This window comes from Vulpes lagopus, chromosome 5, assembly GCF_018345385.1.
Source record: "Vulpes lagopus strain Blue_001 chromosome 5, ASM1834538v1, whole genome shotgun sequence".
NCBI classification, from domain to species: Eukaryota; Metazoa; Chordata; class Mammalia; order Carnivora; family Canidae; genus Vulpes; species Vulpes lagopus.
This window is the reverse complement of record NC_054828.1, coordinates 51719481-51736179: the sequence shown is the minus strand read 5'-3', so window position 1 is coordinate 51736179 and position 16699 is coordinate 51719481. Positions and strand designations below refer to the sequence as shown.

Below are 16699 nucleotides of genomic sequence, written 5' to 3'. Positions count from 1 at the left end.
CGAGGCCCAGGATTCCTCTTATCCTGCGTCCCTGAGTTGTTACCCAGCCTTGTAATGGGGTGCGGTCTGCCCCCGGCCTCGCAGCCCCATGTGCGGCCCCGGCCCTCCATCGGAGCAACCCCCTGCAGCCAGTGGCTCCCGGGCTGGGCTGAACATTGCCCACCCAAGCTGGTGGGGCCTTGAGGGAGTCGGCTGTGAGTCCTTGTGCAGGAAGCAGCCCCCGTTCCCTGGGGAGCTGTCGGGGTGCACAGCTCGGAGGATGGAGTGGGCTCACCCGGCTGTGCGCCTGGGGCTGGTGCAGCAGAGGCAGGAGGCGCTCACCCCCAGCTCCAAATGGCGAGTCCCCTCTGCCTCCTGACCCTGTCTTTGGGGTCTCGAACCATTGCCCCCCGCCCCCCCAGCCCTGGCCGGACCCTCAGAGCAGGGCTCCAGCACGAGGCCTCAGCCTGGCCTCATCTGCTCTGTGCAACTACCCCCCAGCCGCTGTGAACTTCCTTGCTCCACGACCTCCCTCCTCACGCCTCTCTGCTTTCTAGCAAATCTGTGTCCACTTGGCCGGCGTGGCCATTAATACGCGACAGCAGACTCATTTGTCAAAAGCCAATTTGTCAGGTGAGCGTGTCACCCGATTACTGGAGATCTTCTGAAGTGTTAGCATTGCCCTACATCTGCCCCAGCTCCGCCTCTAACCCTAGGGACTGTCAGGGAAACTGTTTTCCTCCGAACAGGAGATGATCAGCAGAGCCACGGTCAAAGGCGGAAGCAGAAGCAGAAGCAGAAGCAGAAGCAGATCACTTCGCTGTGGAAAGGGGACCCTGCTCTGGCCGTGGGAGATTTGTTAGGACGAGCTCAGCTAATGCAAATAGGGCACTTTCAACAGTCTGGCGGGGGATATCCAGGCCCCAGCGCACGAGGCTGACTGCTCTCATGGCAACTGTTGCTTTGAATCTTACACGTGCATTTAAATTGTAGGAATTAATGAAAAATGAAAATAAGAATTTAAATAGGAACGCTGGGATCGCGAGGGCTGACCCTCCGGTCCCGTCATTCACCTGGGGAGAGGAGAAAGGCTGCAGACGGAGTGTAATCACCGACGGCCAAGGACCCCATGAACGGCGTCTACGCAGTGAAGCCTCCATAGAAACACCAAGGAACAGGTTTTGAAAAGCTTCCAGGTCGGTGAACAGTGAACACGAAGGGAATAGAAAGCACACAACAGGTGGACTTCTTCAGTGTCCTTGGTCAAAGGCGGTTCTTGCAAAGCGCTCAAGGGCAGGAGGAAGACCCAGCGTTGCGACAGTTTGCTGTATCTTGGGTGCAGCTTCCTTGGGGTAAGTAGAGGCATCGCCGGCAGCACAGCTCTCCGGGTTATCGCTGCGTGGAGATCGGCTTTCTCAGGACTGGCAGGGCCGCTGCCGGATGCTGTGCGATTCTCAAGGGTTGTATTTCCCCGGCAACCCTCGGCTTCTTTGCGAGGTAGATCCCCGTACTCTCGGAAGAGCGAGAAAGACGTGTGCAGTGACTGGCGGTGACTCCGTCGGTAGCGCGGGTAGCGAGCCACACCGTCGATGTGCCTCCCTGACCTCCACTGGCATCCGCGAAATCCAACGGAAGAGATCCCGGTGAGGATCGTAGCTGGAGCGCTGGGTCCCCGTTTTGCACTAATAAATCAGCAGTTCAGCACGTCAGGAAGCTCAGCGCGGCGGAGCCCGGTGTCGGCTTTTTCCGACCGGGGTTGGTTTTCCATTGAGGGTCACGTCCAGCCTTAAAACAGACCCAGTGCTTGACCTTGAGACCACCTGCTTCCTGGAGATCAAGCTCAAGGTCCCCCGGGTGCCTCTGATGTCTCCCCAGCCCTGAGCTCACCCAGCTCTTTCCCCGGGCCGACCTGCTGGCCTCCTCCACAGCCAGGGGGGAGTGACTCCGAAGGGAAATGAGGGTTTTGAATCTGAGCTGAAAATCAGTAATGAAAAAAATGCAAGAAGCAGGGGGCGAGTCCAAGCCAGTGCATCGCTAGATGGGCCCCGGCTGCCGAGGAGTCCCCGTTCGGACACTTGCTCTGCTCGCGGATCTCCTGCGAGTGTTTTGCAAACAATCAGACTCCGCGCAACACACTGAAGACACTCCGGGGCCTCGTACTCAGAAGCCGCAAAGCCTCATCAGGATGGGCCCTTGGAGGCTGCAAACACCCACAGAGCAGAGCCCGGATTTACCTTACGACACATCTGAAGGTGAGGGAAGGATGGAGGGTTGTGTCCCCACCTCCTGCCGCCAACACTACCCCGCTCACGTGGAGGCCCCAAAGTTTCTACGTGGAACAGGAGGAGGTTCTTCTCCTCTCTCTTAAAGGACTCACCGGCAACACGTGCTTCACACCTGTCCGGGAAGTGCACTCGAGGGCCCGTCTGGGCTCCTGGAAAGAGAAGAGTCTCTACGTGGAAAGAAGAGCGGAGAATATGCGAGGGAAGTCAGCAAAGAGGTCTCAGACACTCGGCCCTTAGCGCCCTGGAGCCAGAGAGCCTCTGGGGAGACCCTGAGCCCAGGGTTGTCCCCCCGGGGAGGTTTCAGGTCCGGAGCGCGCCCCCTGGGATCCTGCACCCACTGCGGGTGGGCCTGCAGCCGTGAGGATCCGGGCGGGCGGGCAGCTGGGGCGCCTCCGACTATTGTACCTCGCCACCTCCACGCAGCCACAGCACCTAGTGGTTCTTGCCTGGGCTCGCACCAGTGTTCTTTAAAACAATCTTCAAAAAGTCCTTGGGGGTTTATTTTCATTCATCACCACGTAGAGGTAGATGAGTGGTGGCAGGGGAGCTCACAGGAAGGTGGGGCTGCATGACCTGACAGGTGGCAGAGGGGCCCCGCTCCCCGGAAGCTTCCATCCCCGCATCCCGGAAATGGGTGGCGTTGTGCTTCAGCTGGAGTCTCAGGTTTTTGTTTTTTTTAAAGATTTTATTTATTTTTTCATGAGAGACATAGAGAGAGGCAGAGACCCAGGCAGAGGGAGAAGCAGGCTCCTTGTGGGGAGCCCGATGTCGGACTTGATCCCAGGACCCTGGGGTCACGCCCTGGGCCGAAGGCAGATGCTCAACCACTGGGCCACCAGGGCTGCCCTAGAGTCTCAGGCTTAATGACAGTGCCTGCGAGGAGCATCCCAGCAGCACTGGAGTGGACGGTCACCGCAGGGGGCAGTCACCTGTGGGGGGGGGTCACTGTGTGCGTGTGTGTGTCACCATGGGGTGGTCACCACAGGGTGTCATCATGGGGGGCAGGCACTACGGGGTGGTCACCGAGAGGGGTCACCGCGGGGGTGGTCACCATGGGGGCAGTCACTGCAGGGCGTCACCACGGGGTTGGTCACCACGGGGTCACTGTGAGGGAGGTCACTGTGGGGGGTGGTCACCATGGGGGCAGTCACTGTGGGGTGTCACTGTGGGGGGTCACCATGGGGGTTACTGCAGTGGGGGGCAGGTCAGCATGGGGGCGGTCACTGTGGGGGGTCACCACAGGGTAGGTCACCACAGAGGTCACCACGGGGGGTGTCACCGTGGGGGCATCACCGCAGGGGGTCACCATCAGGGGTCACCACAGCGGGTCACCACAGGGTTGGTCACTGCAGGGGTCACCACGGGGGGGGAGTGTCACCGCAGGGGTCACTGTGGGGGTCACCACGGGGAGTCACCAGGATCAGGCCCACAGGGAAGTCCCTTCGCCAGCCCCCACCATCCGTCAGGCCGCCGACTTCAGGCCACTTTCAGTCCTGCCCCCTGACCCCAGATCCCGGGCCGCCCGTCCCAACCTCACCCCACATGCCCTGGGCTCTCTGGAGAACTGTGGCCACGCCGCACTGTCCCTTGATGACATCCCACACTCCCTGCCCCCCCACGGGTCCCCCCACGCGCCCCCCACGCACCCCCCCGCACGCTGTCACCCAGCAGCTGCCTGCCTGGAACTGGGGACGAACACAACAGCGGTGTGTCCCCGACGGGCGTAGCCAGCGGGCTGCCTCCAGGCACAGCGCACCCCCGGTGCTCCGGGCCCACCGCGTAGACCGCCTTCCTCCGCCACTGTGACTTGGAGAGGAGGGTGCTTTCAACCAGCGCTGCGTCCCAGACTCTTTGACTCAAGGCCCAGGTGCCGCCTCTCCCGCGTGGAGAGCCACCGCCGAAGCAGAGTCGCAGTGTTCCGTAGATGACAGACGTCTCCGTCTCCTCGAACTTGTTCACGACCAAGCTACTGCTATCCTAATTTTTTCCAGTAACGTCTTTGGGCTCAGTCTTCCCCATCTGAAAAATGGGTCTACAACATAGATCCATCTTCTAGGTCTTAAGCGCCTGTTATCCTAAGTGAGCGAACACATGACCAACTCTAAGTGGGGAGCACAGAGGATTGTGTTGACTGGGGACAGAACAAAAGGAGCAGGTGATAAAGTCTAAAAAAGTGCAGGGAGCTGCCTGGGTGACTCAGTCGGCTGAACTCCGCCCTCAGCTCAGGTCATGACCTCAGGTCCTCAGGGGGTGGTCCGCCCTTGCCTCTCCCGCTGCCCCTCACCCCCCCCCCAATCCTTCGCTCACGCACAATCTTTCTCTCAGATAAATAAAATCTTAAAAAAAAAGAAAAAGGGCGTAGGTAGATTTAATATCATCACTAGTCACGAGTTGAGCCGAACTCTGCAGTTTTGCAACCATGTGTAACAATTCTGTTTGCATATTGGAAATAACTGGGAGTTTTTTTAGAAGAAAGAAGTTCTTAGGCTCCACCGCCCCCCAAATCCTGATTCTGTCCACACGGGGGTAGGGAGGGTTTGAGCATCAGGTTTGTGCCCCCGTCTGCACCCTTTGCTCCGTGGGGGCGGCGCCACGGCCACAGGCAGGGGGAGGACAACAGGGCGGAGAAAACAAAGAGGAGAAGGAGTGAGAAAACGGAAGCAGAAAAAGGAGTGAGGGCGGGAACCGCGCAGGGAAGCCCCCCCCACACACACACAGGGAGACCGCAGATCTCAGCCCCGTGGCGTGGCCACCTGCTTGCGGGGCCTGAGTCCGTGCACGGCCGTGATGGGGGGACCGGCGCCTAAGGAGCCCAGGCGACACCTGCTGGGACACCTGCTTCCACTGGTGGCCTCCAGGGTGGAAGGCACCTCGAGAACGGCCGTGCACGTGTGTCTGGGGCCGTTGCTGCTCCACGTCTGTGCTGTGTGTGCCTGAGAGCGACGCCGCTGCGTATGGGATTCCAGGTGGAGGCGCCCCTGGGGAGCCTCTGTCCGGTGTTTTCTCCTGCTGGGGCACAGGTCCGCGGAGCCTGGAGAGCACCTAACCTGGGCGACGGGCCTCACCAGCCCGCGAGGCTGCGGGGCGTCCTCCGGTGGTGGCCAGGAACCCCCCACAGCTACTCCCTCCTGTGTCTGGTCCCCTTCAAGAGCCAAAGCACTTTCATTGTGATGAAACCCCATTACCGTGACTATCGTTCTCTAAAAGCCGCAGCGAGCCTCCCAGGGAGCCCAACACCAGGTGGGAAGGCGCCGTCCCGGCCCACCGCCCCGCAGGGGCTCCCGACACACCTGCCTTTTTTGTTTGTTTCTTTTTTTGTGTGTTTTTTTTTTAATATACTTCTCTCATCGATTTTGCCTTCATAAATACAAAGTTTATTGCTCGTTTTTGTCTCAGTCTAATAATACGTTTGGGTTTCCAGCCCCCGAGGGTAGCATCCAGGAGGGGCTGGCGGAGCAGGCTCTGGTCAGCAGGTGCAGCCGCCCAGACCACAGCTCACCAGGTGAGTGCAAGAGGGAGAAAGATCGTGTCCGCCCTGCGTCTCAAGGACCCCGCGAGGCCATGTGCCTGGATGAATTGTTCCCCCGAAGCAAAAAAAAAAACAAAACAAAAAATAAGGAGCTAACGCCTCCGTGCAGCCCGCGGCGTCGGCCCTGGGAGAGGGCCTGCCCCATGCCTCCCCCGGCCCTGGCCTCCCCGCCGTGGGAGGTTCCGTCTCACCCTCCTGAGACCCCTGCTGGGTGACGCGGGCTTCTGAACAGAGCAGCAGGGGGTCACCGATGTCCCCGCGCGTCCCTGCTCACCCTCACCTTCCTGTAAATTCCACCGATTAATTTTCTGGGAAATGGGACGTGTCCCCGCAAATGTCTCCTCCCGACTCCGTGGGGAGTCGTTTGCTTCTCAGTCCGGAGGCTGCGCGCTGGGGGGGCCTCCCCTCGGCTCCCGTGGGCCCCTCACGCGTCGGCCTTGGGCTCTTTCATGGATTTGACGAACTCCTTGACTTCCTCCTCCAGGGCCTTGTTCCTCCTCTCCACGTCCTCCCGGGAGCGTTCCACGTTGCGGAGGCTGATCTCCAGGGCCGCAAACTTCTTCTTCTCCTTCTCCAGCTCCTCGTTGAGCCTCACCACCTTGGCCCACACATCGTAGTTTTCCTTCTCGAGGCTGCGAGGGAGGACATAAGAGAGTGAGAGAACGGGGCCTCCAGACCACCCCCCTCCCCCCCGCCTCGTCCTTCCTCCCCCACGAGTCCCTTATCCAGCCCGTCCCTGTCGTCCGGGCGCCTCCCCCAGGTGCCGACCTCCTAGCCCACCTGCGGCCCCAGGTGCCCCGAGCCCCCTTTGCCAGCTAGCGCCCGCCGTCTTATGCCGTCGGGTTTCTCCTTGTTCTATGTCTGCGTCTTCCACCAGGTAGGGAAGCGCCCGACACGACGTGCTTTCCCTGCAGCCCCTCGCGGGTCCTGCCCGACGGCCTGCTGACAGCCCGTGCCCCAGACTTCCCAGCGCACCCCGAGTTCCCACACCTTGGCTCACCCCGCCGGCCTCCACGGCGGGACCAGGCCTTCTCTCCCGAGGCCCCTGGAGGCGGGCGATCCGGAGAAGGACCCGCGGTCACCCGGAGTCTGCTCCGGGCGGGTCCCCTGGGCGTCAGAACCCGCAGCGCCCGTGCCCCAGCCTGGGTCCCGGGCTGGCCCTGGCTCTGCCCTGCCCTGCCAAGCTGCATTCGGCCACCAGCCAGGAGCGGGGGCAATGCCATTTTGATGCCCAGAGAGGGCAATCTCAGGACGGGGGGTGGGGGGACCTGCATGATGGGACATTTGCTCCAGAATTTCCTTCTGGGGGATGTTGCCTCCCTGCGCCCTCTCCCCGCCCCCAACTGGCCTATTCCTTGTAGAAACCTGAGCCCCCGTTTGAACCCAGCCTGGCCTCTCTCTTCAGCGGCCGCGTAAGGGCCCCTCTTTCGAGACCTGCCTACCCCGCCGGTCCCTGCCCAGGGCTCTCCTCCAAGTTTGCACCTGCTTCCCTCTTGCTCTGGGAGAAGCCTCAGCCGAGGGGATGCTGCGGGTTTTGACCACTGATGCTGCAGGAGAGAGAACCTGGGTGGGCCCGGGAGCCTGACGGGGCCAGGTTCAGATCCCAGCCCTACCGAGGATCCGATGGGTTCCCCTGAGGAATCTTTTCCACTCTTCCCAAGCCCCCATCTCTTCTGTAAAACAGGGGTATTATCCGTCTTACAGCATTGCTGTGCGGATTGCACGAGAAGGCGTCTGAACCACGAGCTCAGAGCAGACACTACGGACCGGTAACCATCCTCCCAGCTGAGGAGGGAGGACCCCTCGGGGGGGTGAGTTCAGGGGCCTCGATTCCCCTCAGGAGGAGCGACCCTCCGTGGCAGCCGGGTCTCTCCCGACCCTGCCAACGGCAGCCACTCGAGAGCGCAGGGGGACTCTTCCCTGGGGCTGCCTCTGTCAAGGACAAGACAGCACGCCCGTCGCATCCCGCAGAGGACGGATCTCAGGTTCTTAGACCAAGGACCTACGCTTTGCTTTTAGGCGGGAAACCTCCTACGTAGAAGGCAAAGAATGGGGCCTCCCGGACATTTGCCTTCCACGGCCGGGGCCTTAGTAGACTGGAAAGGTACCCGTAACTCGAATACCCCACTAGTCCACATTTCACGACATCACAATGTGGGTTAATCCCGGCGAAGCTGGATTGAGCTTTACGCTCAGGAAAAGCCAGTGGTGTGAAAAAAATTTCGAGAAAATAGCTTATCTCCCCATGAGAGCAAATTGGGGCTGTGCACCACCCTATTTAACACAGGAACCCCCTTCTTGAGCCTTCCAGCCTCCTGCCCTGCTTTATTTTTCTCCATAGCATGTTCCGCCCTCTGGCAGCATATATTTTAATTACTTATATATATATACATATATTGCCTGTCTCTTCCTGATAGACGGAAAGCGCTATAAGCACAGGGACCTGTCTGCTTTGTTCAGCGCTACTCCCCAGCAGCAGGCACGGGGGGTGCCCAATAAACAGTACAGGAGGTACTTAATAAATATTCTCAGAATGGATGAATCACGTTAATATATATATATAAAAACCCTAAAGTTCCTCTTAGTTTTTAGAGCATGTCAATCCTCAAAGAACCAGGATTCGAAAATAGTTGCTTAGGCTGTGTAAGCTGCTTACTTAACTTTTCATGAATTTAGCCTAAAACTGAGAGCTTTCACCAATGTAGTCATCTCAGCATTCCCTTTACCCCTCTCCTTAATTGAGCCCAACTGCTGTAGATTAACGTTTTCTCTAAACTTGAGGTTTTTAAATATCATTTCTTTGGCAGAGGAGAACCATCCCCGTCGCTTCCGCAGGTGGAAGCCCAGTGGCTGCCCAAGGCCCCTCCGCAAGTGACTTACTTTTCGATCTGTTCCTCGTACTTCTGCTTCTGTGTTTCTATTTCCTTTCGCAGCTCCTGGACCACCGTCTGCAAGGATTCAAGTTCCTCCTCGCCACAGTTCTTTTTCTCAGGCCCAGTTTCAGAGCTGGGGCTGGCAAGAGTTTCTCTCTTGGAGTCACAAGCAGGGGAAGAGGCCGCGGCTGCCTCCTCCCCGGTGGGTCCCGGCCGGGCGGGGACGTTATCGTAGGTGGAAGTCCGCTGGGCGTCGGGATAGTGAGGCACACCTTGAGACAGCGTTCTCCTGTGCCCTTCCCCTGCCTTTACGTCTGAAGGTGACCAGAACTCATTTTTGAAGATCTCCACTTTGCCGCTGTTGGCACCTTGAAACGCTGACGTCAAGAAGCATTTCCGATTAGGGAGCGTCTGAGTCCTTTTTCGTGACTGCAGCTTCCAATCTCCTAGCTTTTCCCTGGGGGCTTTACTGCTCTCTTCCAGACACCCATCGCTCGGCTGTTGTCCAGTGGGGCTAGTGGCATCCGAGTTGCTGGTCTAGAAGGAAATGGCCATGGACGTCACATGGGTTTTCCCCGTGTGTATCACATTCCCAAGATAAGGATTAGCAACGTGAAAACAAGCATCTTCTGACTGCACACGCATGAAACTCTTAATTAGTAGACCATCTCTTAATTCATCACATTATTGATGATCTGCTCAGTGTTTTTTCAAAAGGATATTACACGTGAAGGGAACTAGCTCATGCTCTAGAAATCGATTGTTATTCGTGGTAAGAGAGTCTTAAACGAGGATTCTTTCATAGCTTTAGGATAAGGAGGCCTTTCTAACTAGAACTCAAAAATCCAAAAGCCATAAAATATAAGTCTGACAATTTCAACCTACATAGGTGTCCAGGACCCCTCAAATTAAAAAGAACAAAAGTAAAACAAGAAAACGCCATATATAAAATCAAAAAAGAAATGACAAACTAGCAAAAATATTTGCAAACATATCACAGACAACAAGTTACTCTCTGCTACATGAAGTTCATAAAAATTGAGAAGAAAAGGACCAACAACCAACAAAAATATGGACAAAGGATAAGATCAAACAGTTCATAGAGGAAAAGAAAAATGCAACAAGCCCTTACACATAAGAAAAGATGTTCAGCTTCTCTCACTAACAAAGAAACCCAAATCAAAATTAAAATCATTGAAATATCAGGGCAACTGGGTGGCTCAGTTGGTTAAGTGTCACACTCTTGATTTCAGCTGAAGTCATGATCTCAGGGTCATGAGATTGAGCTCTGCCTTGGGCTCCAACCCAGCTTAAGATTCTCTTTCCCTCTCCCTCTGCCGCCCGCCCCCTTCTCTTGCATACACACTCATGTGCTCACTGACTCTCTCCTTAAAAAAGAAAAAAAAAAAGGTGAAATATCAATTTCACCTATCTGATAAGACACCGCCCTAAATTTGAAAACACATTTTGCTAGTGAAACTGCAAAGAAGCAGGTCCTTTTGTGCATTGTTGGTGGAAGTACAAAATGGCACAACCTCTGTTTGACGATTTTAATAAAAACTATACACAAATCTACTTACCAAACTCAGATACCCCAGAATCCCAATTCTGGGAATTTATCCCAGAAATATATCTACCTGTGTATAAAATGAAGCATGGTCAAGGTTATTCATTGCAGCCTTGCTTGCTGTACAAAGGAATGAAAACAACCTGGTCAGATGAGAGGCCTGTCCATGTATTGACCTAAAAAGGTCTTCAGGACACACTCTTAAATGGAAAAATGCAAGATAAAGAGTAGCGTGTGCATATGTGTGTGTAGAGAAAGAACAAGAGAATATCCTATTTGCATTAAAAAAAGAAGTAAATAATTTACTTTCACATCTGTTTATATTTGCATAAAAGAACACTGGGAGGATAAGTAAGAAACTAATAAAGGCAGGTGACGGATGGAGATAACAGAGGGAGCAGGATTTTTCAATGTATGTCTTTTTCTCTTTTTGATTTTTTTTTTGAAATGTGCATATGTATTTTTAAATTAAAACATGAAAAAAAGGGATCCCTGGGTGGCGCAGCGGTTTGGCGCCTGCCTTTGGCCCAGGGCGTGATCCTGGAGACCCGGGATCGAATCCCACATCGGGCTCCCGGTGCATGGAGCCTGTTTCTCCCTCTGCCTCTCTCTCTCTCTCTCTCTGTGACTATCATAAATAAAAATTAAAAAAAAAAAAAACAAAAAAAAACCATGAAAAAAAGGAAGAAAAAAAAATGAGCCCTAAAATCAGAAAATCAAGGCTCAAGCTCTCCTTCTAACCACTCTAGTAAACACTTGCTTCCACAACCCCTCCTGGAGTCAGAAGCACCCAGGCCTTGAGGTGAGAACTAGAGCTAAATCCCATTCCGTAACCTCCTAGCATCCTGCTGCTACCTTAGGCCAGCTGGTCAATCTCCCGGAGACTCTGCTCCTGAAAGATAACATGTGGGTGACAAATGCTACCCTACAGAGTTATGGTGAGAACCCCAGAGGAGACCTTTTTAAGTTTCCCAGCACAGTGCCTGCCCATAGCTGCCCACACTGTTACAATAAATAGCAGAAACCTGTCAAATAAGCATAATGACATCCACCCTAAAGGGCCACTAATAAGATTTCATTATATGTATGAACATTTCTAAATGAACATTTCTAAATATTAATTTGAGAGGGTTGGTAAAACGCATTGTGAACAGACATCACCTAAGAAAAAACAAAACCACTACCACTACCTACCTTTTTTTCAAGACTTTTTTTTTTTCTTTTTCTTTTTTTTTTTCAAGACTTTCCTAATTGTCCTCAGGATTATTAGTACTATAGACAACTTACATTTATCGGGTCAACCAGAAATGTTAAATTCAACTCTTAGTTATACATGAAGAATTAAGCTGCTACATGAAGTTCATGTTTTTTTAAAAAAATATTTGTCTCTATAAATATATAAAAATATTTGAGTTTTGTATATTATTGGCCTCAACAAGTCTACATTTCAGAGGCTGCAGAGTTTTTTGACATTGGGAACGTGAGCCCCAACCCTTCAGTACAAAGGAGGGGTGACATTGCTGAGACAGCTTATCAGGGAATGAGAAATATTACATGAACACATCACATACTCTGAGAAAGAAATCACGTTTCATGGGTTAGCGGAAACCAGTTCTCTCTGGACTTTCACCCGGAATTTTCAACAACTCTTGCTAAAATGCTTATAATGTGATATATAATTTCCCCTATTGACCTTCCCTGGACTGTATTTGGAAAGACTTCCCTTTTACAGTGAGCTTTAGTAAGGCTTCCCATTGCTCAGTCATTAGGAGACTGGCACACATGTCACTGACCTCACCTCTAGGATGCCAACAGAGACTGGATTTTGAAAGAGGCCAGACTTCCAAGATGCATTCAAATGGGTCTTTACCATCTGTGCCCAGTGTCATGGCGTCATCTAAAACTCCCCAAACTGCCACCCTAGACCAACTCTTACATGCAATGACTTGGACTAAAGGAAGAGTCAGAGGGAAGGAAGAATTTTCTCTGCACCTTACCGTGTTACTGAAGCTATCTGCCCTAGAAATTGGAGGGTCTTCAGTGGCATCCCAGCCCACAGAACTTCGAGCTACTGGAGGTTTCTTAGGGTCATTTTTCTGAGCAGGGGGTGAGAGGGGTACATCCTTGGACTTCGGGAAAAGAACTTCATGGTCTCTGATCATCATGGTCATCACTCTTTGGATTTGAGGAGTCCCTGAAAGGTGAAAGAAGAAAGAGATCTGTCGAGCTGGACCATGGCAAGAGGCAGACAGTCCTCAGGGTCTCCACCCATGGGATGTCTCTAAACTTGGGTCTAAGACCACAGGGCCCAAAAGGACCTCATTTTGCTCTTCATGGGACCCTTCCGAATTGCTTGAGATAGGAGATCATGGTGGAAGAGAAGGGATAGAAGAAGGATATGAGAGTGAGGTGTAAGAGGGTTATTTTCAGCCTATACAGTCCTGTGATCAGTCTTTGATCAGAAAATAGGTAACATAATATTTTTCTCCCCTGATGTGGTCCTTAATATGACATTTGCTCTCTTGCTGCACGGATAGTACATACATGCCAGATGCACTGCCTTCCAAATCCATGGCAGACATCAATACTCTCTGCTAAGACTTCTGCACAGAGAACTAAGGCGCAGCCACAGAAGTCTTTTCAATACAACTTCACAAGTGGTCTTTCTGTGAGTTGTCTTATAAAATCAAACTTGCTTTCTCTACTTTCTTGCAAACTGTTTTCTCTGGTTAAGGTTATTTAAAAGTCATAAGAGACGAAGAAATACTAGCTGTGGTTGTGCTAGCCCTGTTGTACTGTGTACAGAGAGGTCAATTTTTAACCTCTCTGCTCTGCTGTGATCTGGAAAATGGATTTAATTCCTGCTCTGCTCCTTTCACAGGGCTATTTCACAGTTGGGGCAAGTAATCAACTGAAAATGCTTGGCAAATTGCAGAGCACTTTGGTAGTTAGATAATTGTTGTCACTTCCTCCGCCCCTGCCTTCCACACAGGACCAGCTGTACCTCTCATGATCACAGCAGGGTCTTCGACCTTTGACCGGATGAGATTCACACCAATCACGGTAGCCAGGTTATCCACGCTCATCTTATTAACAGCACAGTTCAGCTGGATTTCATGTAGGAACCTGTGGACAGCCAGGAAATCCCGTAGTAGGAAATAGGAAATTGCCAGAAGGAAGCACTTCCGGGTACCGATGAGATCTCAGAGATGGATCCCATCTCTTCCCTTCTAGTCTCAAGAATGAGACTAGTCTGCTTGGCCCATATGAGTTTAGCTTCACCCTGGAAGATTCAAGATCAAGGCAGAAGAGAAACCAAGAGGAGCCTACCCGGCTGCTGGGGTGGTGTAGGGGATTGGGGTGGGCACTCTGTTGGCAGGAGGTAAGATCCGGCTCAGGGAGCTAAGAGGAAACTAGAAGGACTCAAATGAGTATGTGACTACCACTCATCCCAACCTTATAGGCTTATCTCCCAGGCTTTCGGCACCCATCCCACCCACGTTTCCACAGATGAAAACTTTATCATGAGGAGATGTCACAGAGGGAAATCCACAGTGCCTCTTTGCTCTCATCCTCCAATTACAGCACCAAGCATCTCAAATTTTCAGTGGATGCTCAACAACTAGCAATGAATTTTTACTATAATTCCACCCATTGGAGGCATGAAGCTCTCAGTTTCCCTATAAAAAAAAAAAAATGAAACTAAAAATATCAGCAAAGGAATTTGTAAATACCTCTCCAAAAAACACTTTTAAATGGATATGCTAAGGAGAGGGAGGCAAGATGGTAGAAGATTAGGGGTCCTCATTTCATCTCATCCCCCCAAATTTAGCTAGATAATCTTTCAAACCATCCTGAATACCTATGAATTCAACCTGAGATGTAAAGGAAGAACAGGTGGAACAAATAGAAAAGTGACCATTTCTTGTAAGCCACCCTGCACTGGACAAAATGACTAGAAGGACGAATTCACCACAAAAGAAAGAACCAGAAGCAATACTCTCTGCCATAGATCTAATGGAAATGGATTTAAGTAAAATGTTGGAGATAGAATTCAAGATTACACTTTTTAAATTACTGGTGGCTCTTGAAAAAAGAATAAAAGACTCTAACGATTCTCTTACTGCAGAAATAGGATCTAATCAGGCTGAAATTAAAAATACTTTAACTGAGATGCAGTCTAAACTGGATCTCTAACATCCAGGGTAAATGAGGCAGAGAGAGTGAGTGCTATAGAGGACAAGTTGATGCAAAGGAAGGAAGCTGAGGAAAGAGAGAAAAACAACTAAGAGCCCACAAGACTCCGAGAATTAAGTGATAGTTTGAAAAGGAAAAATATCCATCTTATTGGGGTTCCATGGGATATGGAGAGAGAGAGAGGACCAGAAAGTATGTTTGAACAAATCATAGCTGAGAACTTCCCTAATCTGGAGAAGGAAAGTGGTATTCATACCCAAGAGATAGAGAGGAACCCCCACTCCAAAATCAGTAAAAACTGATCAACACCCCAACATATCATGAAGCTTGCAAATTTCAGAGATAAAGAGAAAATCCTAAAGGCAGCCAAAGACAAGAGATTCCTAACTTATATAGGGAGAAATATCAGATTAACAGCAGACCTCTCCACAGAGACCTGGCAGGCCAGAAAGAGCTGGCATGATATATTTGGGGTACTAAATGAGAAAAACATGCAGCCAAGAATACTTCATCCCGCAAGGCTCTCATTCAGAATAGGAGGAGAGAGACACTGGGTGACTCAGTGGTTGAGCATCTTCCTTTAGCTCAGGTCCTGATCCTGGGGTCCTGGGATGGAGTCCCACATCAGGCTCCCTGCAGGGAGCCTGCTTCTCCCTCGGCCTGTGTCTCTGCTTCTCTCTGTGTGTCTCTAATGAATAAATAAATAAAATCTTAAAAAAAAAAAAAAAGAATAGAAGGAGAGATAAAGAGCTTCCAGAATAGACAGAAACTGAAAGAACATGTGACCACCAAAGCAGATTTGCAAGAAATATTAAGGGGGACCCTGTAAGCAAAGAGGGAGCCCAAAGAAACAATCTGCAGAAACAAGGACTGTATAGATATTAGAATGACACTAAATTCCTCTCTTTCAATAGTTACTCTGAACGTGAATGGGCTAAGTGATCCAGTCAAAAGACACAGGGTATCAGACTGGATGAAAAAGCAAGACCCATCTAAATGCTGTCTACAAGAGACTCATCTTAGACCTAGGGACACCTTCAGACTGAAAATGAGGGGGTAGAGAACCATTTACCATGTGAATGATCCTCAAAAAAAAGCTGGGGTAAGAATCCTCAAATCAGATAAATTAGTGTTAAACCAAAGACTATACTAAGAGATGAAGAGGGACACTATATCATACTTAAAGGGTCTATCCAACAAGAAGACCTAACAATCATGAATATTTATGCCTCTAATGTGGGAGCAGCCAATTATATCAACCAATTAATAACCAAGTAAAGAGACACATAGATAATAATACATTAACAGTAGGAGACTTCAACACTGAACTCTCAGCCAAGGACAGATCTTCTAAGCATAATGTCACCAAACAAGGGCTTTTAATGATATGCTGGACCAGATGGATTTCACAGCTATATATGGAACTCTCCATCCTAATGCAACAGAATATACATTCTTCTCAAGTGCACGTGGAATTTTCTCCAGAATAGAGCACATACTGGGTCACAAATCAGGTCTCCACTGATACCAAAAGACTGGGATCATTTCCTGCATATTTTCAGACCACAATGCTTTGAAACTAGAACTCAATCACAGGAAGAAATTTGGAAGGAATGTCTTTGGAGGTTAAAGAGCATCCTACTAAAAAAATCAATGAGTCAACCAGGAAATTAGAGAAGAATTAAAAAGACTCATGCAAACTAATGAAAATGAAAGCAGAACTGTTCCAAATCTTTGGGATACAGCAAAGGCAATCCTAAGAGGGAAATACATTTCAATACAAGCCTCCTTCAAAAAATTGGAAAAAATCTCAAATATACAAGCTAACCTTACACCTAAAGGAACTGGAGAAAGAACAACAAGTAAAACCTAAACCAAGCAGGAGATGAGAAATAATAAATATTAGAGCAGAACTCAATGAAATAGAGACCAGAGGAACTGTAGAACAGATCAACAAAACCAGGACCTGGTTCTTTGAAAGAAGTAATTAGATAGATAAACCCCTAGCCAGCTTTACTAAAAAGGAAAGAGAAAAGACTCAAATTAATAAATCATGAATGAAAGAGGAGAGATCACAACCAATACCAAGGAAATACAAACGATTTTAAAAATGTATTATGAGCAACTATATGCCAACAAATTAGGCAATCTGGAAGAAATGGAGGCATTCCTGGAAAACCTACAAATTACCAAAACTGAAACAGAAGAAATAGAAAACCCGAACAGGCCAATAACCAGGAGGAAATTGAAGCAGTCATCAAAAACCTCC

The 16699-nt window shown here is 50.7% G+C and overlaps 1 protein-coding gene across 3 annotated transcripts in view; it reads right to left on the bottom strand.

The window, feature by feature from the left end:
* Positions 1-5615: 5615 nt before the first annotated feature.
* Positions 5616-16699, bottom strand: part of ARHGAP25 (Rho GTPase activating protein 25) — an 88544-nt gene continuing 77460 nt past the window's right edge. For all 3 annotated transcript variants that reach the window (XM_041756604.1, XM_041756605.1, XM_041756606.1), the window contains 4 exons: positions 13238-13359; positions 12231-12427; positions 8674-9203; positions 5616-6425 (listed from right to left, as the gene is read on the bottom strand). In XM_041756604.1, the coding sequence (XP_041612538.1) occupies positions 6218-6425; positions 8674-9203; positions 12231-12427; positions 13238-13359 (1057 nt within the window). In that variant the 3' untranslated portion in view covers positions 5616-6217. The remainder of the gene's footprint in view (positions 6426-8673; positions 9204-12230; positions 12428-13237; positions 13360-16699) is intronic.